Source organism: Salvelinus fontinalis, chromosome 1 (genome assembly GCF_029448725.1).
Source record: "Salvelinus fontinalis isolate EN_2023a chromosome 1, ASM2944872v1, whole genome shotgun sequence".
Classification (NCBI taxonomy): Eukaryota; Metazoa; Chordata; class Actinopteri; order Salmoniformes; family Salmonidae; genus Salvelinus; species Salvelinus fontinalis.
This window is the reverse complement of record NC_074665.1, coordinates 76778226-76805630: the sequence shown is the minus strand read 5'-3', so window position 1 is coordinate 76805630 and position 27405 is coordinate 76778226. Positions and strand designations below refer to the sequence as shown.

The window sequence follows — 27405 nt, the reverse complement described above, 5'->3', positions numbered from 1 at the left end:
CTCAACACATCTCCACTGTGCTACGCATCTCAACACATCTCCACTGTGCTACGCATCTCAACACATCTCCACTGTGCTACGCATCTCAACACATCTCCACTGTGCTACGTATCTCAACACATCTCCACTGTGCTAAGTATCAACACATCTCCACTGCGCTACGCATCTCAACACATCTCCACTGCGCTACGTATCAACACATCTCCACTGTGCTACGTATCAACACATCTCCACTGCGCTACGTATCAACACATCTCCACTGCGCTACGCACATCAACACATCTCCACTGTGCTACGCATCAACACATCTCCACTGTGCTATGCATCTCAACACATCTCCACTGTGCTACGTATCAACACATCTCCACTGCGCTACGCATCTCAACACATCTCCACTGCGCTACGTATCAACACATCTCCACTGCGCTACGTATCAACACATCTCCACTGCGCTACCTATCAACACATCTCCACTGTGCTACGCATCTCAACACATCTCCACTGTGCTACGCATCTCAACACATCTCCACTGTGCTACGTATCAACACATCTCCACTGTGCTACGCATCTCAACACATCTCCACTGTGCTACGCATCTCAACACATCTCCACTGTGCTACGCATCTCAACACATCTCCACTGTGCTACGCATCTCAACACATCTCCACTGTGCTACGCATCTCAACACATCTCCACTGTGCTACGCATCTCAACACATCTCCACTGTGCTACGCATCTCAACACATCTCCACTGTGCTACGTATCTCAACACATCTCCACTGTGCTACGCATCTCAACACATCTCCACTGTGCTACGTATCAACACATCTCCACTGTGCTACGTATCAACACATCTCCACTGCGCTACGCATCTCAACACATCTCCACTGCGCTACGTATCAACACATCTCCACTGTGCTACATATCAACACATCTCCACTGCGCTACGTATCAACACATCTCCACTGCGCTACGCACATCAACACATCTCCACTGTGCTACGCATCAACACATCTCCACTGTGCTACGCATCTCAACACATCTCCACTGTGCTACGTATCAACACATCTCCACTGCGCTACGCATCTCAACACATCTCCACTGCGCTACGTATCAACACATCTCCACTGTGCTACGTATCAACACATCTCCACTGCGCTACGTATCAACACATCTCCACTGCGCTACGCACATCAACACATCTCCACTGTGCTACGCATCAACACATCTCCACTGTGCTACGCATCTCAACACATCTCCACTGTGCTACGTATCAACACATCTCCACTGCGCTACGCATCTCAACACATCTCCACTGCGCTACGTATCAACACATCTCCACTGCGCTACGTATCAACACATCTCCACTGCGCTACGTATCAACACATCTCCACTGTGCTACGCATCTCAACACATCTCCACTGTGCTACGTATCAACACATCTCCACTGTGCTACGCATCTCAACACATCTCCACTGTGCTACGCATCTCAACACATCTCCACTGTGCTACGCATCTCAACACATCTCCACTGTGCTACGTATCTCAACACATCTCCACTGTGCTACGCATCTCAACACATCTCCACTGTGCTACGTATCAACACATCTCCACTGTGCTACGTATCAACACATCTCCACTGTGCTACGTATCAACACATCTCCACTGCGCTACGTATAAACACATCTCCACTGCGCTACGTATAAACACATCTCCACTGTGCTACGTATCAACACATCTCCACTGCGCTACGTATCAACACATCTCCACTGCGCTACGCACATCAACACATCTCCACTGTGCTACGCATCAACACATCTCCACTGTGCTACGCATCTCAACACATCTCCACTGTGCTACGTATCAACACATCTCCACTGCGCTACGCATCTCAACACATCTCCACTGCGCTACGTATCAACACATCTCCACTGCGCTACGTATCAACACATCTCCACTGCGCTACGTATCAACACATCTCCACTGCGCTACGTATCAACACATCTCCACTGCGCTACCTATCAACACATCTCCACTGTGCTACGCATCTCAACACATCTCCACTGTGCTACGCATCTCAACACATCTCCACTGTGCTACGCATCTCAACACATCTCCACTGTGCTACGTATCAACACATCTCCACTGTGCTACGCATCTCAACACATCTCCACTGTGCTACGCATCTCAACACATCTCCACTGTGCTACGCATCTCAACACATCTCCACTGTGCTACGCATCTCAACACATCTCCACTGTGCTACGTATCAACACATCTCCACTGTGCTAAGTATCAACACATCTCCACTGCGCTACGCATCTCAACACATCTCCACTGCGCTACGTATCAACACATCTCCACTGTGCTACGTATCAACACATCTCCACTGCGCTACGTATCAACACATCTCCACTGCGCTACGCACATCAACACATCTCCACTGTGCTACGCATCAACACATCTCCACTGTGCTATGCATCTCAACACATCTCCACTGTGCTACGTATCAACACATCTCCACTGCGCTACGCATCTCAACACATCTCAACTGCGCTACGTATCAACACATCTCCACTGCGCTACGTATCAACACATCTCCACTGCGCTACCTATCAACACATCTCCACTGTGCTACGCATCTCAACACATCTCCACTGTGCTACGTATCAACACATCTCCACTGTGCTACGCATCTCAACACATCTCCACTGTGCTACGTATCAACACATCTCCACTGTGCTACGCATCTCAACACATCTCCACTGTGCTACGCATCTCAACACATCTCCACTGTGCTACGCATCTCAACACATCTCCACTGTGCTACGCATCTCAACACATCTCCACTGTGCTACGCATCTCAACACATCTCCACTGTGCTACGCATCTCAACACATCTCCACTGTGCTACGCATCTCAACACATCTCCACTGTGCTACGCATCTCAACACATCTCCACTGTGCTACGTATCTCAACACATCTCCACTGTGCTACGCATCTCAACACATCTCCACTGTGCTACGTATCAACACATCTCCACTGTGCTACGTATCAACACATCTCCACTGCGCTACGCATCTCAACACATCTCCACTGCGCTACGTATCAACACATCTCCACTGTGCTACGTATCAACACATCTCCACTGCGCTACGTATCAACACATCTCCACTGCGCTACGCACATCAACACATCTCCACTGTGCTACGCATCAACACATCTCCACTGTGCTACGCATCTCAACACATCTCCACTGTGCTACGTAACAACACATCTCCACTGCGCTACGCATCTCAACACATCTCCACTGCGCTACGTATCAACACATCTCCACTGCGCTACGTATCAACACATCTCCACTGCGCTACGTATCAACACATCTCCACTGTGCTACGCATCTCAACACATCTCCACTGTGCTACGTATCAACACATCTCCACTGTGCTACGCATCTCAACACATCTCCACTGTGCTACGCATCTCAACACATCTCCACTGTGCTACGTATCTCAACACATCTCCACTGTGCTACGCATCTCAACACATCTCCACTGTGCTACGTATCAACACATCTCCACTGTGCTACGTATCAACACATCTCCACTGCGCTACGCATCTCAACACATCTCCACTGCGCTACGTATCAACACATCTCCACTGTGCTACGTATCAACACATCTCCACTGCGCTACGTATCAACACATCTCCACTGCGCTACGCACATCAACACATCTCCACTGTGCTACGCATCAACACATCTCCACTGTGCTACGCATCTCAACACATCTCCACTGTGCTACGTATCAACACATCTCCACTGCGCTACGCATCTCAACACATCTCCACTGCGCTACGTATCAACACATCTCCACTGCGCTACGTATCAACACATCTCCACTGCGCTACGTATCAACACATCTCCACTGTGCTACGCATCTCAACACATCTCCACTGTGCTACGCATCTCAACACATCTCCACTGTGCTACGCATCTCAACACATCTCCACTGTGCTACGTATCTCAACACATCTCCACTGTGCTACGCATCTCAACACATCTCCACTGTGCTACGTATCAACACATCTCCACTGTGCTACGTATCAACACATCTCCACTGTGCTACGTATCAACACATCTCCACTGCGCTACGCATCTCAACACATCTCCACTGCGCTACGTATAAACACATCTCCACTGTGCTACGTATCAACACATCTCCACTGCGCTACGTATCAACACATCTCCACTGCGCTACGCACATCAACACATCTCCACTGTGCTACGCATCAACACATCTCCACTGTGCTACGCATCTCAACACATCTCCACTGTGCTACGTATCAACACATCTCCACTGCGCTACGCATCTCAACACATCTCCACTGCGCTACGTATCAACACATCTCCACTGCGCTACGTATCAACACATCTCCACTGCGCTACGTATCAACACATCTCCACTGCGCTACGTATCAACACATCTCCACTGCGCTACCTATCAACACATCTCCACTGTGCTACGCATCTCAACACATCTCCACTGTGCTACGTATCAACACATCTCCACTGTGCTACGTATCAACACATCTCCACTGCGCTACGTATCAACACATGTATAATGTGCTACGCATCTCAACACATCTCCACTGTGCTAAGTATCTCAACACATCTCCACTGTGCTACGCATCTCAACACATCTCCACTGTGCTACGTATCAACACATCTCCACTGTGCTACGCATCTCAACACATCTCCACTGTGCTACGCATCTCAACACATCTCCACTGTGCTACGCATCTCAACACATCTCCACTGTGCTACGCATCTCAACACATCTCCACTGTGCTACGCATCTCAACACATCTCCACTGTGCTACGTATCAACACATCTCCACTGTGCTAAGTATCAACACATCTCCACTGCGCTACGCATCTCAACACATCTCCACTGCGCTACGTATCAACACATCTCCACTGTGCTACGTATCAACACATCTCCACTGCGCTACGTATCAACACATCTCCACTGCGCTACGCACATCAACACATCTCCACTGTGCTACGCATCAACACATCTCCACTGTGCTATGCATCTCAACACATCTCCACTGTGCTACGTATCAACACATCTCCACTGCGCTACGCATCTCAACACATCTCAACTGCGCTACGTATCAACACATCTCCACTGCGCTACGTATCAACACATCTCCACTGCGCTACCTATCAACACATCTCCACTGTGCTACGCATCTCAACACATCTCCACTGTGCTACGTATCAACACATCTCCACTGTGCTACGCATCTCAACACATCTCCACTGTGCTACGTATCAACACATCTCCACTGTGCTACGCATCTCAACACATCTCCACTGTGCTACGCATCTCAACACATCTCCACTGTGCTACGCATCTCAACACATCTCCACTGTGCTACGCATCTCAACACATCTCCACTGTGCTACGCATCTCAACACATCTCCACTGTGCTACGCATCTCAACACATCTCCACTGTGCTACGCATCTCAACACATCTCCACTGTGCTACGTATCTCAACACATCTCCACTGTGCTACGCATCTCAACACATCTCCACTGTGCTACGTATCAACACATCTCCACTGTGCTACGTATCAACACATCTCCACTGCGCTACGCATCTCAACACATCTCCACTGCGCTACGTATCAACACATCTCCACTGTGCTACGTATCAACACATCTCCACTGCGCTACGTATCAACACATCTCCACTGCGCTACGCACATCAACACATCTCCACTGTGCTACGCATCAACACATCTCCACTGTGCTACGCATCTCAACACATCTCCACTGTGCTACGTAACAACACATCTCCACTGCGCTACGCATCTCAACACATCTCCACTGCGCTACGTATCAACACATCTCCACTGCGCTACGTATCAACACATCTCCACTGCGCTACGTATCAACACATCTCCACTGTGCTACGCATCTCAACACATCTCCACTGTGCTACGTATCAACACATCTCCACTGTGCTACGCATCTCAACACATCTCCACTGTGCTACGCATCTCAACACATCTCCACTGTGCTACGTATCTCAACACATCTCCACTGTGCTACGCATCTCAACACATCTCCACTGTGCTACGTATCAACACATCTCCACTGTGCTACGTATCAACACATCTCCACTGCGCTACGCATCTCAACACATCTCCACTGCGCTACGTATCAACACATCTCCACTGTGCTACGTATCAACACATCTCCACTGCGCTACGTATCAACACATCTCCACTGCGCTACGCACATCAACACATCTCCACTGTGCTACGCATCAACACATCTCCACTGTGCTACGCATCTCAACACATCTCCACTGTGCTACGTATCAACACATCTCCACTGCGCTACGCATCTCAACACATCTCCACTGCGCTACGTATCAACACATCTCCACTGCGCTACGTATCAACACATCTCCACTGCGCTACGTATCAACACATCTCCACTGCGCTACGTATCAACACATCTCCACTGTGCTACGCATCTCAACACATCTCCACTGTGCTACGTATCAACACATCTCCACTGTGCTACGCATCTCAACACATCTCCACTGTGCTACGCATCTCAACACATCTCCACTGTGCTACGCATCTCAACACATCTCCACTGTGCTACGTATCTCAACACATCTCCACTGTGCTACGCATCTCAACACATCTCCACTGTGCTACGTATCAACACATCTCCACTGTGCTACGTATCAACACATCTCCACTGTGCTACGTATCAACACATCTCCACTGCGCTACGCATCTCAACACATCTCCACTGCGCTACGTATAAACACATCTCCACTGTGCTACGTATCAACACATCTCCACTGCGCTACGTATCAACACATCTCCACTGCGCTACGCACATCAACACATCTCCACTGTGCTACGCATCAACACATCTCCACTGTGCTACGCATCTCAACACATCTCCACTGTGCTACGTATCAACACATCTCCACTGCGCTACGCATCTCAACACATCTCCACTGCGCTACGTATCAACACATCTCCACTGCGCTACGTATCAACACATCTCCACTGCGCTACGTATCAACACATCTCCACTGCGCTACGTATCAACACATCTCCACTGCGCTACCTATCAACACATCTCCACTGTGCTACGCATCTCAACACATCTCCACTGTGCTACGTATCAACACATCTCCACTGTGCTACGTATCAACACATCTCCACTGCGCTACGTATCAACACATGTATAATGTGCTACGCATCTCAACACATCTCCACTGTGCTAAGTATCTCAACACATCTCCACTGTGCTACGCATCTCAACACATCTCCACTGTACTACGTATCAACACATCTCCACTATACTACGTATCAACACATCTCCACTGTGCTACGCATCAACACATCTATACTGTGCTACGCATCTCAACACATCTCCACTGTGCTACGTATCTCAACACATCTACACTGTGCTACGCATCTCAACACATCTACACTGTGCTACGCATCTCAACACATCTCCAATGTACTACGTATCAACACATCTCCACTGTGCTACGCATCTCAACACATCTCCACTGTGCTACGTATCAACACATCTCCACTGTGCTACGTATCAACACATCTCCACTGTGCTACGTATCAACACATCTCCACTGTGCTACGTATCAACACATCTCCACTGTGCTACGCATCTCAACACATCTCCACTGTGCTACGTATCAACACATCTCCACTGTGCTACGCATCTCAACACATCTCCACTGTGCTACGCATCTCAACACATCTCCACTGTGCTACGCATCTCAACACATCTCCACTGTGCTACGCATCTCAACACATCTCCACTGCGCTACGCATCTCAACACATCTCCACTGAGCTACGCATATCAACACATCTCCACTGTGCTACGCATATCAACACATCTCCACTGTGCTACGCATATCAACACATCTCCACTGTGCTACGTATCAACACATCTCCACTGCGCTACGCATCAACACATCTCCACTGCGCTACGCATCTCAACACATCTCCACTGTGCTACGTATCTCAACACATCTCCACTATGCTACGCATCTCAACACATCTCCACTGTGCTACGTATCTCAACACATCTCCACTGTGCTACGCATCTCAACACATCTCCACTGTGCTACGTATCAACACATCTCCACTGTGCTACGCATATCAACACATCTCCACTGTGCTACGTATCAACACATCTCCACTGTGCTACGCATATCAACACATCTCCACTGTGCTACGTATATCAACACATCTCCACTGTGCTACGTATCAACACATCTCCACTGTGCTACGCATCTCAACCCATCTCCACTGTGCTACGTATCAACACATCTCCACTGTGCTACGTATCAACACATCTCCACTGTGCTACGCATCAACACATCTATACTGCGCTACGCATCTCAACACATCTCCACTGTGCTATGTATCTCAACACATCTCCACTGTGCTACGTATCAACACATCTCCACTGTGCAACGCATCTCAACACATCTCCACTGTGCTACGTATCAACACATCTCCACTGCGCTACGCATCTCAACACATCTCCACTGCGCTACGCATCTCAACACATCTCCACTGAGCTACGCATATCAACACATCTCCACTGTGCTACGCATATCAACACATCTCCACTGTGCTACGCATATCAACACATCTCCACTGCGCTACGTATCAACACATCTCCACTGCGCTACGCATCAACACATCTCCACTGCGCTACGCATCTCAACACATCTCCACTGTGCTACGTATCTCAACACATCTCCACTGTGCTACGTATCTCAACACATCTCCACTGTGCTACGCATCTCAACACATCTCCACTGTGCTACGTATCAACACATCTCCACTGTGCTACGTATCAACACATCTCCACTGTGCTACGTATCAACACATCTCCACTGTGCTACGTATCAACACATCTCCACTGTGCTACGTATCAACACATCTCCACTGTGCTACGTATCTCAACACATCTCCACTGTGCTACGTATCAACACATCTCCACTGTGCTACGCATCTCAACACATCTCCACTGTGCTACGCATCTCAACACATCTCCACTGTGCTACGTATCAACACATCTCCACTGTGCTACGCATCTCAACACATCTCCACTGTGCTACGCATCTCAACACATCTCCACTGTGCTACGCATCTCAACACATCTCCACTGTGCTACGCATCTCAACACATCTCCACTGTGCTACGCATCTCAACACATCTCCACTGGGCTACGCACCTCAACACATCTCCACTGTGCTACGTATCAACACATCTCCACTGTGCTACGCATCTCAACACATCTCCACTGTGCTACGTATCAACACATCTCCACTGTGCTACGCATATCAACACATCTCCACTGTGCTACGTATCAACACATCTCCACTGTGCTACGCATCTCAACACATCTCCACTGTGCTACGTATATCAACACATCTCCACTGTGCTACGTATCAACACATCTCCACTGTGCTACGTATCAACACATCTCCACTGTGCTACGTATCAACACATCTCCACTGTGCTACGTATCAACACATCTCCACTGTGCTACGCATATCAACACATCTCCACTGTGCTACGTATCAACACATCTCCACTGTGCTACGCATCTCAACACATCTCCACTGTGCTACGTATCAACACATCTCCACTGTGCTACGCATATCAACACATCTCCACTGTGCTACGTATCAACACATCTCCACTGTGCTACGCATATCAACACATCTCCACTGTGCTACGTATATCAACACATCTCCACTGTGCTACGTATCAACACATCTCCACTGTGCTACGTATCAACACATCTCCACTGTGCTACGTATCAACACATCTCCACTGTGCTACGTATCAACACATCTCCACTGTGCTACGTATCAACACATCTCCACTGTGCTACGTATCAACACATCTCCACTGTGCTACGCATATCAACACATCTCCACTGTGCTACGTATCAACACATCTCCACTGTGCTACGCATCTCAACACATCTCCACTGTGCTACGTATCAACACATCTCCACTGTGCTACGCATCTCAACACATCTCCACTGTGCTACGTATCAACACATCTCAAATACAAATCAGATCAGAATGAAATTGTACAGTAGAATGAATGTTCCTGTATGGCGAGGGATGGGAGGTGTCTTGACCAGCAGCCTTGCTCTATAATCAGGTCTAAGGTCATCATATTAAATCAGTCATTGTGAGAAGGAAGGATGTCCCCCACATTTCCCTTTCCCTCCAGCTCTGTGTCCCACTCCCTCGTCTGACCGCTTCACCCTCTCCCTCCATCTGTGAGAAAGGAGGCTTATCACATTCACTTCACTGTGTTCAAGCTGAACGCACACACGTTCACGTCACTGCAGTAGTTCTTGGAGAGTAGATGGGCATACTTTTTCCCATGTCTGAGCTATGAGCAGTTTGCCTGAATGTTGTGACAAGAGACACAGTGGTCAGTGTAAAAAGACACTGATTTGATCTGGTGTGGATGTGGATGGCTGAAACAAGATAGGCGGTTCATCCCTAAACTCAGCTGACTCAGTGACTCATCACATTCCACATTCCTTGGAAATGTATCAACATTCCCCGCCCTGCCGAGAATCACTGCCAAGGGTTTCAATCTGAATTCTCTGTCAATGAACCGATTCTCACAACTATTCAACCGCTGTTGTTGAGTCTGCCGCCAGTCATGGGCATGTGTAACCGCTGTCCAGTGAAGATAAGAAGACTGTTCTGGGCATCAGTGGAACAGATGTGATCGTACTTCGTTAATCTTGGGTTGGGTTTTTAAAGAAAGGACTGTCCCAGCCAGTGAGCCCAGTTGATTGGTGTTTATTCTGACGATAGACACAAGGAAGCACATTAGATGTGCAGGACAACAGGATGTTGATGGCTGTATATTGGTAATTTGTCTGTTAGAATGGAAATAACTGTGAATAAGCAGGAAGCTAATGTGACCATTACAATTAGTGCATGCTAGCTCTCGCTCTAACAGCAATAATATACAAAAGAATATCCTAGGATTCCCGTGTATATTCACCCTCAAGCCGATACCACGACGGCCCTCAAGGAACTACACTGGACTTTATGCAAATTGGAAACCACATATCCTGAGGCCGCATTTATTGTTTCTGGCGATATTAACAAAGCAAATTTGAGGAAAACGCTCCAGACGTTCTATCAACACATTGACTGTAGTATTCGCTCGGGCAAAACACTCAACCACTGCTACTCCCCCTTTCGAAATGCCTACAAGGCCCTCCCCCGCCCTCCCTTCGGCAAATTAGATCACGACCCATTTTGCTCCTACCTTCCTATAGGCAAAAACTCAAACAAAGTACCCATGCTTAGGTCTGTTCAACGCTGTTCTGACCACTTGAAATCCATGCTTCAAGATTGTTTGATCACGCAGACTGGGATATGTTCCTGGGTAGTCTCTGAAAATAATATTAACATATACACGGACATTGTGATTGAGTTCATCAGGAAGTTTATAGGGGATGTTGTTCCCACTGTGAATATTAAAACCTACCCAAACCAGAAACTGTGGATATAAGGCAGCATTTGTGCAAAACTGAAAGCCCGAACCACAGCATTTAACCATGGCAAGGGGACTGGAAATATTGCTGAATATAAACAGTGTAGTTATTCCCTCCGTAAGGCAGTCAAACAGGCAAAACATCAGTACAGAGACAAAGTGGAGTTGCAATTCAACAACTCAGACACGAGACGTACGTGGCAGGGTCTACAGGCAATCACGGATTACAAAGGGAAAACCAGCCAAGTCGGACACCGACGTCTTGCTCCCAAACAAGCTAAACATCTTATTTGCCCCCTTTGAGGATGACACAGTGCCACCGACACCGCCCGCTCCCATGGACTGTGGGCTCTCGTTCTCTGTGGCTGACGTGAGTAAGACATTTAAGCGTGTTAATTAACTTTGCGAAAGTTAATTAACACGCTTAAATGTCTTACTCACGTCAGGCTTCCGGTCCAGACGGCATCCCTAGCCGCGTCCTCAGAGCATGCGCAGACCAGCTGGCTGGAGTGTTTATGGACATATTCAATCTCTCCCTATCCCAGTCTTCTGACCCCACTTGCTTCAAGATGCCCACCATTGTTCCCATACCCAAGAAAGCAAAGGTAACTGAACTAAATGACTATCGGCTCATAACACTCACTTCTGTCAACATGAAGTGCTTTGAGAGGCTAGTTAAGGATCATATTACCCCTACCTTACCTGACACACTAGACCCACTTCAATTTCTTAACCGCCCCAATAGATCCACAGACGATGCAATCGCAATGCCCTATCCCATCTGGACAAGAGGAATCCCTACTTAAGAATACTGTTCAGTGACTATAGCTCAGCCTTCAACACCATTGTACCCTCCAACCTTCATTAAGATTTGGGCCCTGGGTCTGAACCCAGACATGTGCAACTGGGTCCTGGACTTCCTGATGGGCCGCCACCAGTGGTGAAGGTTGGAAACAACACCTCCACTTCGCTGATCCTCAAACACAGGGGCCCCACAAGGGTGCATGCTTAGCCCCCTCCTGTACTCCCTGTTAACCCATGACTGCGTGGCCATGCACACCTTCAACTCAATCATCAAGTTTGCAGACGACACAACTGTAGTAAGCCTGATTACCAACAATGACGAGACAGCCTACAGGGAGGAGGTGAGGGCCCTGGCACAACGTCAACAAAATGAAGGAGCTGATTGTGGACTTCAAGAAACAGCAGAGGGAGCACGCCCCTATCCACATCGACGGGACCGCAGTGAAGGAGGGGGAAAGCTTCAAGTTCCTCTGTGTACACATCACAGACAAACTGAAATGGTCCACCCACACAGACAGGAGACTGAAGAAATTCGGCTTGGCCCCCAAGACCCTCACAAACTTTTACAGATTCACAATTGAGAGCATCCTGTTGGGCTGTATCTTCGCCTGGTACAGCAACTGCACCGCCTGCAACCGCAGGGTTCTCCAGAGGGTAGTGCGGTCTGCCCAACGCATCACCGGGAGCACACTGCCTGCCCTCCAGGACACTTACAGCACCCGATGTCAGAGGATGGCCAAAAAGATCATCAAGGACATCAACCACCCGAGCCATGGTCTGTTCACGCTGCTATTTCTTTTATACGTTTTTTATTTAACATTTATTTAACTAGGCAAGTCAGTTAAGAACAAATTCTTATTTACAATGACGGCTTAACCCTGGCCAAACCCGGACGACGCTGGGCCAATTGTTCGCCGCCCTATGGGACTCCCAATCACGGCCGGATGTGATACAGCCTGGACTGTAGTGACGCCTCTTGCACTGAGATGCAGTGCCTTAGACCGCTGCACCACTCGGGAGCCCTGTTGTTTAGGCCGAGGTATGTATAGTATGTATAGGCAACGGTGTCTAGATGGAATTTGTATTTGTGGTCCTGACAACAGGACCTTTTTTGGAACACCATTATTTTTGTCTTACTGAGATCTACTGTCAGGGCCCAGGCCCAGGCCCTCCTTGGCTTGGGACAGAAGCACCAGATCATCAGCAAACAGTAGACATTTGACTTCAGATTCTAGTAGAGTGAGGCCAGATGCTGCTGACTGTTCTAGTGTCCTTGCCAATTTGTTGATATATATGTTGAAGAGGGTGGGGCTTAACCTGCATCCCATTCTCACCCCCCGACCCTGTGTAAAGAAAGGTGTTTGCCAATTTTAATTGCACACTAGTTTGTGTACCAGGATTTTATGTCGTATGTTTTTCCCCCAACACCACTTTCCATCAATTTGTTTAGCAAACCCTCATGCCAAATTGAGTCAAAAGCTTTTTTGAAATCAACAAAGCATGAGAAGACTTTGCCTTTGTTTTGGTTTGTTTGTTTGTCAATTAGGGCGTGCAGGGTGAATATGTGGTCTGTTGTACGGTAATTTGGTAAAAAGCCAATTTGACATTTGCTCAGTACATTGTTTTCACTGAGGAAATGTACAAGTCTGCTGTTAATGATAATGCAGAGGATTTTCTGAAGGTTGCTGTTGACGCATATCCAATGGTAGTTATTGGGGTAAAATTTGTCTCCACTTTTGTGGAGTGGGGTGATCAGTCATTGGTTCCAAATATTGGTGAAGATGCCAGAGCTGAGGATGATGTTAAAGAGTTTAGTCAATCGGAATATGTGGTCTGTATATTTTATCATTTCATGTATGATACCATCAACACCACAGGCCTTTTTGGGTTGGAGGGTTTTTATTTTGTCCTGTAGTTCATTCAATGTAATCAGAGAATCCAGTGGGTTCTGGTAGTCTTTAATAGCTGATTCTAAGAATTGTTAAATGATCATGTATATGTTTTTGCTGTTTGTACTTTGTTATAGAGTCAAAAAGATCATTGAAGTGGTTTATTCATACATCTCTGTTTTGGATAGATAACTCTTTTTAGATTTGATAGGGAAGCAGAAAGGTCAAATATACTGTTTAGTTTTCTACTGCCAAGTTTACACCTTCACTATTACAGTGAAATGTTTTGTCCAGGAAGTTGTCTAAGAGGGATTTAATTTGTTGTTGCCTAATTGTTTTTGGTAGGTTTTTACACTACTTTCCTTCCATCTATAGCATTTCTTAATTTTGTGCAGTTCCTTTGGCTTTGATGCCTCGTGGTTGAGTATTGCTCTGCTCAGGTAGATTGTTATTTTGCTGTGACCTGATAGGGGTGTTAGTGGTCTGACTGAATGCTCTGAGAGTCTCAAGGTTGAGGTCAGTGTAATCTACAGTACTACTGCCACGGGATGAGCTATAGGTGTACCTACCACAGGAATCTCCTCGAAGCCTACAGACCCAGCGTGCAACGGAGCTGCAGGAGTTGTGACCCATTTTTGTTGGTTATGTTGAAGTAGTTGTGCCTAGGGCAGGCCTGAGCAATTTCAGTTCTCCAGGGCCTGATTGGTGTCACACTTTTTCTCCATCCCTAGCAAACACTGCTGACTAATCAAATTGCATTCTAAACTGAAGATCATGATTAGTTGATTATTGGAGTCAGGGGTGTTAGATGGGACTGGGGAAAAAGTGTGACACCAATCAGGCCCCGAGGGCTGGAGTTGCCCAGGCCTGCCCTAGGGGGTCATATTTGGGAGGGAATACTGTCACCTCAATGTAGATGTTTGTCTCTCTTTGTGCTGAGGGTGTCAGGTTGTTGTCCAGTTCTGGTATTTATGTCGCCACAGACTAGTACATGTCCCTGGGCCTGGAAATGGTTGATCTCTCCCTCTAGGATGGAGAAGCTGTCATCATTAAAGTATGGGGATTCTATCTCTGTGTGTGTGTGTGTGTGTGTGTGTTGTTGGATTGAACTTTAGATCTATTCTCTGTCTACTCCCCTGATGAGTGGTCCTCAGTGCATCATTATAACCAGCTAGCGTTACTCTCTGTATCACATCTTCTGTTGTAGCTGAGATAAAACAGAGGTCACAGTGGAAGAGGGATAGAGAGAGCAAGAGAGGTGGGGGAGAGAGAGAGGAGAGCGAGAGAAAGAGGGTGAGAGACAGGAGGCGAGAAGGAGAGAAAGAGAGAAAGAGGGTGAGAGACAGGAGGCGAGAAGGAGTGAGAGAGAGAAAGAGGAGGATTGTCGAGGGTAATCTGGAGGTTTGAGTTAGTGTGTAATGGAGGACAGGGTTGTTGTACATCGGCCTAACCTCTGCTCAGATACAAACATCATAAACTCCCAAAACATCTGTCTCCAACACATCATGTACTGTAGGAGTTGCCCTAAGGAGATAACCTCTAAACTCCTTGCAGATTCTCAACTGTCACAAAAAAAGTTTAATAGAGAAAAAATATTCAGAATTCCACTCGATTTACCTTCAAGTTTCTTTGTAATATTGACTGCTTTGTGCTTCTAGCTAATCGAGGTCTCCACATATAACTTGGACTCTTAACTAGGGTCTTTCTGTGAATTAGCTGTAAACATCCACACTTAAAAGCAGTGAGGATTCTTCATTTGTTTACCCCTGCAGCCTTCGTGAGAGGACCATTAATCTTCTATTCCAGGAAACGCTTGTCGCATGTTCATTACACACAGCAGTTGCATCATTATCCTGGTCAGATAATAATCTCTTGGTTGGCTTCTGTGTCAGTGATTGCATTAATGCATGTGAACATCATATTCTGAATGATCCTATATTCAACTGTATGGATATCATGATCCATGTCATGTACTGTACGTCTATTCAATAGGCATTTGTTTACCTAGGCTTAGCCTGATATCATGATATGAGAAAGAGAAAACTGTGTAAGGGAACTGTAAAAGAAAGGTCATCCAAGTTAAAGGAACAATCAATACCCATTGACTTCCTGTAATAGTTATGTCATGGCTGTTCTGTTAACAAGCGTCAGTGTTTAAAACATGGAAACTATGTAAAAAGGGTGTGGTGAAGTGAGGTCAGCTTCCCATAATTGTGTCTCAATCCTTTGGCCATCCATGAAACGGAAGAGAATCCAATGTATTCCAATCCTCACAGTGTGGTTCATGTAACAACAGTCTGTGTACTTCTCAGTAACTAAGGTGAGAGGGGAAAAGGCAAGTAATAGTGTAAGCCAATAGTATGGGGCCAAACTGGAATTAAGGGGTGGATCTGTCCCACTTGAGAAATCCATTTAACTTTGTAAGCTTTCTCTCATCCTGTCTACTCTTCCTCCAAACCCTGAAGCAGCCGGCCTACACCCCAACAGGGAGTCAGAGGTTCAAGTAGTAGGGCTACACCCCAACAGGGAGTCAGAGGTTCAAGTAGTAGGGCTACACTCCAACAGAGAGTCAGAGGTTCAAGTAGTAGGGCTACACCCCAACAGGGGGTCAGAGGTTCAAGTAGTAGGGCTACACCCCAACAGGGGGTCAGAGGTTCAAGTAGTAGGGCTACACTCCAACAGAGAGTCAGAGGTTCAAGTAGTAGGGCTACAACCCAACAGGGAGTCAGAGGTTCAAGTAGTAGGGCTACACCCCAACAGGGAGTCAGAGGTTCAAGTAGTAGGGCTACACCCCAACGGGGTGTCAGTCAGAGGTCCAAGCAGTAGGGCTACACCCCAAAAGGGAGTCAGTCAGAGGTTCAAGCAGTAGGGCTATACCCCAACACCCCGCTATAGGGAGTCAGGGGTTCAAGCAGTAGGGCTATACCCCAACACCCCGCTATAGGGAGTCAGGGGTTCAAGCAGTAGGGCTGTACCCCAACACCCCGCTATAGGGAGTCAGGGGTTCACTCATGTAAAACTGAGTGAAAGGACACAGAGGAACATTAGCAAACTATTTCCTTTACCGTGACAACAGAGCATCCTCCCCTCCCCCTTCCCTGCTGTACAATGGCTCTTCCCCTCAACTGCCATTGTGCCATGACATGAGTCCTCTGGACCTGTGGGAGGACCTATGGGAGGACCTGTGGGAGGACCTGTGGGAGGACCTGTGCCTGTGGGAGGACCTGTGGGAGGACCTGTGGGTGGACCTGTGGGTGGACCTGTGGGAGGACCTGTGGGTGGACTGTCCCTGTACTCCTGTGAGTGAGTTACACTCCCCCATGTAGGTCGGATGCACTGAAGTCACTAAATCACTACTATGTTGAGGTATGACTGGGTTGGGATTGACAGGAAGGAACTGACTGGAGTTCCTGTAACATGCTGAATACTGTATGTCATAATTTGCTATGCTTAACTATTGGTTTAATCTGTAATGTCACCATTGGGAGGAACCTATTCCCATAACATTCCCAAGAGAAATAGAGGAACCTAACATTCTCCAGAGAAATAGAGGAACCTAACATTCTCCAGAGAAAGGGAGGAACCTAACATTCTCCAGAGAAATGGAAGAACCTAACATTCTCCAGAGAAAGGGAGGAACCTAACATTCTCCAGAGAAATGGAGGAACCTAACATTCTCCAGAGAAATGGAGGAACCTAACATTCCCCAGAGAAATGGAGGAACCTAACATTCCCCAGAGAAATGGAGGAACCTAACATTCTCCAGAGAAATGGAGGAACCTAACATTCTCCAGAGAAAGGGAGGAACCTAACATTCTCCAGAGAAATGGAGGAACCTAACATTCTCCAGAGAAAGGGAGGAACCTAACATTCTCCAGAGAAAGGGAGGAACCTAACATTCTCCAGAGAAATGGAGGAACCTAACATTCTCCAGAGAAAGGGAGGAACCTAACATTCTCCAGAGAAAGGGAGGAACCTAACATTCTCCAGAGAAATGGAGGAACCTAACATTCCCCAGAGAAATGGAGGAACCTAACATTCTCCAGAGAAATGGAGGAACCTAACATTCCCCAGAGAAATGGGAAAGAACAGTTTGATCCTGATATCCAACACTAAGAGCAATTCAATAATAATGTCATACAGAATGCCATTTCATTATGCGATTGACAAATTTCAATTATATTCCTCCAGACAGATTCATATTAATGTCATTATCAACATTAAATGACAGCATAAGCTTGTTGCACAAAACAGAGACTCTTTATCTTACATCTGTGAATTTTTTCTGAAGTTTTGGAATAGATGGAGTAAAATTCTGTATGTTTTATACAGGATAGTATAGGCTACATTTTTATATATACAGTGACTTCAGAAAGTATTCAGACCCCTTGACTTTTCCCACATTTTGTTATGTTACAGCCTTATTCTGAAAGGGATTACATAAAAAATGTTCCTCGGCAATCTACACACGATACCCCATAATGACAAAGTGAAAACAGTTTTTTAGAAATGTTTGCAAATGTATTAAAATAAAAAACAGAAATACCTTATTCATTATGTGACTTTGCTATGAGACTCGAAATTGAACAGGTGCATCCTGTTTCCATTGATCATCCTTGAGATGTTTCTACAACTTGATTGGATTCCACCTGTGGTAAATTCAATTGATTGGACATGGTTTGGAAAGGCACACACCCATCTATATAAGGTCCCACAGTTGACAGTGCATGTCAGAGCAAAAAACAATCTATGAGGTTGAAGGAATTGTCCGTAGAGCTCCGAGACAGGATAGTGTTGAGGCACAGATCTGGGGGAAGAGTACCAAAACATTTCTGCAGTATTGAATGTCCCCAAGAACAGTGGCCTTGTCATTCTTAAATGGAAATAGTTTGGAACCACCAAGACTCTTCCAAGAGCTGGCAGCCCAGCCAAACTTCGCAATCGGGGGAGAAGGGCCCTGGTCAGGGAGGTGACCAAGAACCCGATGGTCACTCTGACAGAGCTCCAAAGTTCCTCTGTGGAGATGGGAGAACCTTCCAGAAGGACAACCATCTCTGCAGCACTCCACCAATCAGGCCTTTATGGTAGAGTGGTTAGACGGAAGCCACTCCTCAGTAAAAATGAGCATGACAGCCCGCTTGGAGTTTGCCAAAAGGCACCTAAAGACTCTCAGACCATGAGAAAAAAGATTCTCTGGTCTGATGAAACCAAGATTGAATTCTTTAGCCTGAATGCAAAGCTTCACGTCTGGAGGAAACCTGGCACCATCCCCATGGTGAAGAATGGTGGTGGCAGCTTAATGCTGTGGGGATGTTTTTCAGAGGCATGGACTGGGAGACCAGTCAGGATCGAGGCAAAGATGAACGGAGCAAAGTACAGAGAGATCCTTGATGAAAACCTGCTCCAGAGCGCTCAGGACCTCAGACTGGGGCGAAGCTTCACCTTCCAACAGGACAATGACCCTAAGCACACAACCCTTCAGGACAAGTCTCTGAATGTTCTTGAGTGGCCCAGCGAGAGCCCGGACTTGAACCCAATCTAACATCTCTGGAGAGACCTGAAAATAGCTGTGCAGCAATGCGCCCCATCCAACCTGACAGAGCTTGAAAGGATCTGTAGAGAGGAATTGGAGAAACTCCCCAAATACAAGTGTGCCAAGCTTGTAGCGTCATACCCAAGAAGACTCAAGACTGTAATCGCTGCCGAAGGTGCTTCAACAAAGTACTGAGTACAGGTCTGAATACTTTTGTAAATGTAATATTTTATTGCATTTTTTTTACAAATTTGGAAACATTTCTAAAAACTTGGTTTTGCTTTGTCATTATGAGGTATTGTGTAGATTGAGGGGGGAAACGATGTAATACATTTTAGAATAAGGCTGTAACGTAACAAAATGTGGAAAAAGTCAATGGGTCTGAATATTTTCCGAATTCACTGTATATGTGCAGGCTACTTGGAATTAATTAAACATTTGTATGAAGGGAGGGGTTGTCTGTCACCACCAGGGCGGAGCGAAGGGATGACGTATGGTAAACGTTGCCATCGCAGAGTAAAGAATCCGCTATCTTTTGCATCGCTTTGGAGTAACCAGGATCGAGAGGGATCTGTAGTGGCAGGATAGCTGTTATCATTGGATTAAATACATCCAATTCTTTTACATTTTTATTACACATAATACATATATGTTTATTTGGTGGCAGCATATATTTCTCATGTAGAGATTTTGTTATTGACACATGCCGCTATTGCATTTCTGCACAGCTCTCTGTGTGAGCCGTCGGTCTGTCATTACAGTATCTACAGTTTATAGCCAGTAATAAAACACATCTACCTTGACCCACCGATCTGATTTCTGTACTCTCATCCCTGCACTCAAGAGATGGATGAAGACAATCAAAGTAAGATTCACGATGATTCACTCACCGTCTCTCTTTTTCTCTGTTCCATGGTCATTTGCTTTGGTGTGTCGATGGACTGATATAGGTTATGCGCCGCAAAGCATGAGTCAATGAATACTTGTAACCACTGCATGCATTTAATCAGAAATGTATTTGTTTCCCTCTAACAGTAAGGTATTAAGAAATGCAATGGTATTTTGTCAACTGTTGTCATGAAAGGGTGTAAATATAGGTAGGGTATAAATAGCCTTTGATCATGACTCAGTTCCATTCCATTACACATAAGTCATTGGGCGAAGGTGGCTTCTGAAGTGGGGAATTTTGTTGAGATCCCAGACGCTGAACATTTAACATGCATCGCTTGCAGTACGGTTTTGGAAGCATAAGGACCTTATCTTTCATATCAGCGAAAAATCATTTAAAAAATGCTTAATTGATACACACCTTTGTACGGTTAGTGTTCCCACAAAGCCATATCTCCACGTTACAACGCTTGTTTGCTGAAAACAGATTGAAGACAAGAGGCGAACACCTGTGCTAATTAGCTGTCTAGCATCCCCCGAACACTTGTGTGTAAACTTAACTCGGGAAGTGTAGTTTCGTCGGATGGAGACACCCATAGCTGTATGGATCTGTGCAAAACTGCTACAGTAAGTCTATATATTTTTTTATTGTAATGATTCTTCTCGCGGTTGAAAGGGCCATATGTTTTAAAAGCCGTGTTGCAAGCGATTATTGACGTTTTTGTAAACGTTAACGCAGCATCGGGATTGTAGATCACATGAGGCAGTCGTGGGCGAAGATAATGGCGGAGAACTGTAGGGAGAAGGCAGAATGTTGCCTAGAGTTTGAGAACTAGGGTATAAAGAGCTCTAGTGGAGGATGGTTACTGGACACATTTCTTAATCATCAAGCGGGACAACAAATTATATTTATCCATCAAATAGGAGGGCATATACATTGAGTATACAGAACATTAAGAACACCTGCTATTTTCATAAGACTGACCAGGTGAAAGCTATATTCACTTGTAAGGGGGGGGGGGGGGGGGTCGCAACTCTATTAGGAAGGTGTTATAAGTTTGCTATACTCAGCATATTAATTGAACTCCGTGTGAGGAATGCGTAAAAACGCATGCAGCAATGTGCTTCTTCGTCAATTTGTCTGTTGCGCTGACTTGCTTTGAAGTTCGTGCCGGAGCTTTAAGCTAGCCAGACATGGGCAAACTACGGCCCGCGGGCCACATACGGCCCGTTAGGCTTTTTAATCCGGCCCGCCGAATTTGTCCAAATTATAGTAAAAACCTCATTTTTTCCCCCTTTCCCTGCAATGCCCACGTTTCCCCAATAGATGGCGCACTCAAAACACATTGACCGTTGTTGGAGTGGCGCGTATTTCTCTTTATTTCACTTTAATTTTCACTTCGTTTCACGTCACCATTAAGCCCTTCTGTGAAAATGAGCGGACCAAAGAGAAGGAAAGTGTACAGCGAATGCCGAGTGTTTAATAAGGAGTGGACAACAAAATACTTCTTCACTGAAGTCCGATCAACGGCTGTATGTCTGATATGCCAAGAAGCTGTTGCGGTTTTCAAAGAGTACAATATCAGCCGTCACTTTGCCACGAAGCATGCAAACTATGCTAGCAAGCAGTCAACACAAGAACGGGCGGCTACTGCTCAGAGGTTGGCAGCTAATTTACAGAGTCAACAGAACTTTTTTCACCGACAAACTGCAATTCAAGAGTCAAGTACCAAGGCAAGTTATTTGCTGGCATTCAAATTAGCAAAGGCTAGCACTCTCGCGTCCGCTGGTTAAGTTTGGGGAAAGTGTTTCAACGAGTCTGGGAGCTCAAAGACGAGATTTTTTATTTAATGGGGAAATCCGAAGAATTCCCCGAGCTGAGCGACACAAACTGGCTTTGTGACTTTGCGTTTGCTGTGGACATATTTTCACACATGAATGAGCTGAACGTGAAGCTACAGGGGAAAGATCAGTTTGCGCACGACATGTACACAAATGTGAGAGCCTTCAAATCCAAGCTGGTTTTATTCTCCAGGCAAATGTCAAACAAATCTTTCGCACAGTTCCCCACACTAGCCGTGCAGAAAGAGGCCGCCCGAAATGCGAAGAAATACTGCAAATCACTGGACGATCTGCACAGAGAATTTTGCCGTCGGTTCTGTGATTTTGAAAAAATTGACAAGTCACTTCAACTGGTGTCCTGTCCCCTGTCACAAGACCCCGAATCAGCACCGCAGGAGCTGCAATTGGAACTGATCGATCTTCAGTCTGACTCCGTCTCAAAGGAGAAGTTCAAGTCTCTTAAACTGAATGACTTTTACGCTTCACTTAACGAGACCGCGTTTCCAAACCTCCGGAGGACGGCGCAGAAGATGCTGGTGTTGTTTGGCTCGACCTACGTGTGTGAGCAGACGTTTAGCGTCATGAAAATCAACAAAGCCCATCACAGATCCAAGTTAACTGACCAACACCTTAGATCTGTCCTGAGAATTGCCACAACAAAACTAACTCCAGACTTTGATGCACTGGCAAAAAAGGGAGACCAACAACACTGTTCCCACTGAAATGGTGAGTTTTTCTGCTGTGTTATGAAAAAATGCATATGGAAAGTTTGGAAGTGCGTCTTTTAATTAAGAGCAATGCGCATTTACGCACAGCAGCGGTACAGTAGCTTTATTAACACGCCGCACATCGCTCTTAATTTAAATTTAAATTTTCAGCTGCAGGTAGGATATTTAATACAGCCTATGTCTGTGTGCTTGGCAACGATACACGTGTACTGTTTGCGCGTGAAGGCGAGGGCGTCCGTGGCGAGTTTGTAGAGCGCGCGGTCAGGACAATCCATCCATGATTTTGCGGAGTTTAACACAAGTAGATATTATTGAGCTTGAGTATTTCGTTGTGTAATAATATGTTTTGAATGTTGAAAGTGATTCAATTTTTCCATAAATGTTGATTTCTTTAACTTTGCACCTTCGATTGCGTCTGTTTTTAATAAGTTTCAATCTTGATAAATCACAGTGCGTATGTTATTTTAATCTATTTACATTTCCTCATCCCGGTATCTGCGAAATAGTATGTAAATGCCATATCTTGCATATTCCTTGAGACAAATTTATTAACTGATAAGGGCTATTTTTCACATTTGAAAGACAGTTAATAAATTGGGTTGTAGTGTTCTTACTGTGCTATGAGGTTTGCACACACTACATTTAATGCTTTAGTATATCCGGCCCAAACACTCCCTCCAAATGCTCCTGGCCCGGCCCCTCTGTCAAATTTTAGAACCCATTGTGGCCCGCGAGTCAAAAAGTTTGCCCACCCCTGGGCTAGACAGTAGACACACACTCCCCTTAAGGGGTGAGGAATCATTGGCACTGCAGACTTGGTTTAAGGAGGGATTGAGACGGACTCATAAAGTATTGCAGTACTGCTGCCTCGTCTGTAGAGAAACACCATGTATGGAATTGATTTTGGGAAATACTGATTCATTGCAATGGAAGAGAGGGTAGACTAGCACGTACAACTGTCTGGAAGGGTTGGCATGTACCACAGAATTTTGTTTGGATGCAGTATATTGCCCCGACTGTTTGAGTTATAGAATGAGGAGAACGAGACCGGGATGGAGTAGAGTAGAAAATACACTACCGTTCAAAAGTTTGGGGTCACTTCGAAATGTCCTTGTTTTTGAAAGAAAAGTTGTCCGTTAAAATAACATCAAATTTATCAGAAATACAGTGTAGATATTTGTAAATGACTATAGTAGCTGGAAACGGCTGATTTTAATTACAAAAATTTTCATATTTTTTTTTAATGGAATATATACATAGGTGTACAGAGGCCCATTATCAGCAACCATCACTCCTGTGTTTCAATGGCACGTTGTTAGCTAATCCAAGTTTATCATTTTAAAAGGCTAATTGATCATTAGAAAGCCCTTTTGCAATTATGTTAGCACAGCTGAAAACTGTTGTCCTGCTTAAAGAAGCAATACAACTGGCCTTAATTCGGCTAGTTGAGTATCTGGAGCATCAGCATTTGTGGGTTCGATTACAGGCTGAAAATGGCCAGAAACAAATAACTTTCTTCTGAAACTCGTCAGTCTATTCTTGTTCTGAGAAATGAAGGCTATTCCATGCTAGAAATTCCCAAGAAACTGAAGATTTCATACAACGCTGTGTACTACTCCCTTCACAGAACAGTGCAAACTGGCCCTAACCAAAATAAAGAGGAGTGGGAGGCCCCGGTGCACAACTGAGCAAGAGGACAAGTACTTTAGTGTGTAGTTTGAGAAACAGACACCTCACAAGTCCTCAACTGGCAGCTTCATTAAATAGTACCAGCAAAACACCAGTCTCAACATCTACAGTGAAGAGGTGACTCCGGGATGCTGTAGAAGGAAAAGAGGGAAGGAGAAATATCAAGAGGGAGACCACACTTTCCTTGAGTAATATGCATCTTATTTCACTGCTAGTAGGGGAACTAAATGGAAGCAGATCCAGTATTAAGGAGATGGCGAGCGGCTACATAGATGCTGGAGGCTACATGGTTTGTGCTTCTTGGCCAGACTAGGTAAGTGCTGTTCTCTGGAGCCCTCAACCCTGAGAACACAAGAATGTAGAACCAGAACACCTCTTTGGAATTCACAGGCCTTCTAAAAGGAGGAGGTGTTCTGTGCTTGTATTTTCAGGGATTCTAATAGGTGTGCTTTTAGCTACACTATGTACAGATTATGTATAGATTTTTACAAACATCCACCCTAACTACACAACATATAACACAGACATCAATAAACGTTGTAGGTGTTCGGTGACTGTTTGTCTTTTAAGCCTCCAGCAGGTCAGCCAAAGACAATGTTACTCTGCCCGGTAAGACTAGACAAGCAACAACATCCTGGACCTCCACATCAAATCCAATATTTACATCATAGAGGTGACCCTGAGCAGATGTTGGATATAAGGGGACATGATGTCCGGACAGAGGGAGGGACCACCCGGATGGATGTATCACCCACTAGTAGGGGTCCGCTCCCGAAAACAGCAGATTAAACAATGTAATCAGTGGATGACAGTTTAGTTTAAGCCCCCAGTACTAGATCCTAGATCTCTCCTGAGTCCTGACCCACAGAGGCAGCTAAACCCCAAGATATTACACCTCAAAATCGTTGCTGTCCTCTCATGCAATGATGTGAGATATTACTGGAAAATAATGGTACAGTGATCACATTCACAATGCACTCTATCTGGATCCACAAAGCAGTGAGGTGTAACATTCCCAACTATTGAAAAGTTCATACAGATGCCAGATCTTACGATCATGAAAATAAACCCCTTAAATTAACTGCACTGACTAACATACAGACACTCATCATAACCCCTTGGCTTGTTCTGTACTAATCATGCCCCACATTCTGGTGTCTTGACATACTGCCAGGTCACATCACCGGACTGCTAAACAAGACTACAGATGTTTGTTACTGTGTCCATGTTATCACTGCCAACAACCTCTCTGTGTATATATCACACTTCCACTGTGGTCTTCAGCCCCATGGTCAGATTGGGATTAAGAGCTGTGGGGGTTAAAGCCAGCTGGCAGCACCAGTGTGCATGTGTCTGTCTATGCACGCCTGCATCTGCGTTTGTGCATGACGTGTGTTTGTCCCTGCATGCGTGCGCGCATGTGAGGCTAGTGAGGGGAGCCGAAGTGGTATAAAGTTAAAAGGATTGGTGACAGCAGGCTTCAGATTAGGGTTTTGAGCCAGAGGCCACACTGACAGCCTCCATGGCCTGTATCTCATCCCATATCCCTGCTCTGTGACAGCCTGCATGGCCTGTATCTTCTCATCCCATATCCCTGCTCTGTGACAGCCTGCATGGCCTGTATCTTCTCATCCCATCTCCCTGCTCTGTGACAGCCCGCCTGGCCTGTATCTTCTCATCCCATCTCCCTGCTCTGTGACAGCCCGCCTGGCCTGTATCTTCTCATCCCATCTCCCTGCTCTGTGACAGCCTGCATGGCCTGTATCTTCTCATCCCATCTCCCTGCTCTGTGACAGCCCGCCTACCCTGTATCTTCTCATCCCATCTCCCTGCTCTGTGACAGCCCGCCTGGCCTGTATCTTCTCATCCCATCTCCCTGCTCTGTGACAGCCCGCCTGGCCTGTATCTTCTCATCCCATCTCCCTGCTCTGTATCTTCTCATCCCATCTCCCTGCTCTGTATCTTCTCATCCCATCTCCCTGCTCTGTGACAGCCCGCCTGGCCTGTATCTTCTCATCCCATTTCCCTGCTCTGTATCTTCTCATCCCATCTCCCTGCTGGGGCCAGTGGGGTGACTGGGTTCTACTTTTCTATAATACTACAGTTTACGGAAAACCTACAGATTAAAAAAAGAAAATGTATACTGACAGCTGATAGTCATCACCCTCTCCCCCTAAAAAGAGGTTTACCAGTAAGCCAAATTTAGTAGACTGCTTTGCATCTGTGACACACAGGAAGAACATGATAGACAATCAAATTCTCTCCTTGAGAGGATACCCTGATACCTGTCTTGATAAAGCTTCAAGACAGAAGCCAGTTACTTAAATCTCAACAAAAACAACAACTTCTCTGTGAACTATATACTTACTTTCAATGATGGCCGTAATGACATCAGGTCTATTG

General features: G+C 46.0%; 1 protein-coding gene across 3 annotated transcripts in view; it reads left to right on the top strand.

Annotated features, from left to right (window-relative positions):
- The first annotated feature begins 20350 nt into the window (after positions 1–20350).
- Positions 20351–27405, top strand: part of LOC129820709 (cytohesin-3) — a 50641-nt gene continuing 43586 nt past the window's right edge. Inside the window, exon 1 of one of the 3 annotated variants that reach the window (XM_055878856.1) lies at positions 20351–20720. In XM_055878856.1, the coding sequence (XP_055734831.1) occupies positions 20702–20720 (19 nt within the window). In that variant the 5' untranslated portion in view covers positions 20351–20701. Of the gene's footprint in view, positions 20721–20788; positions 21371–27405 lie in introns of those variants that run through there. The other 2 variants (XM_055878011.1, XM_055879524.1) reach the window with 2 other exon arrangements.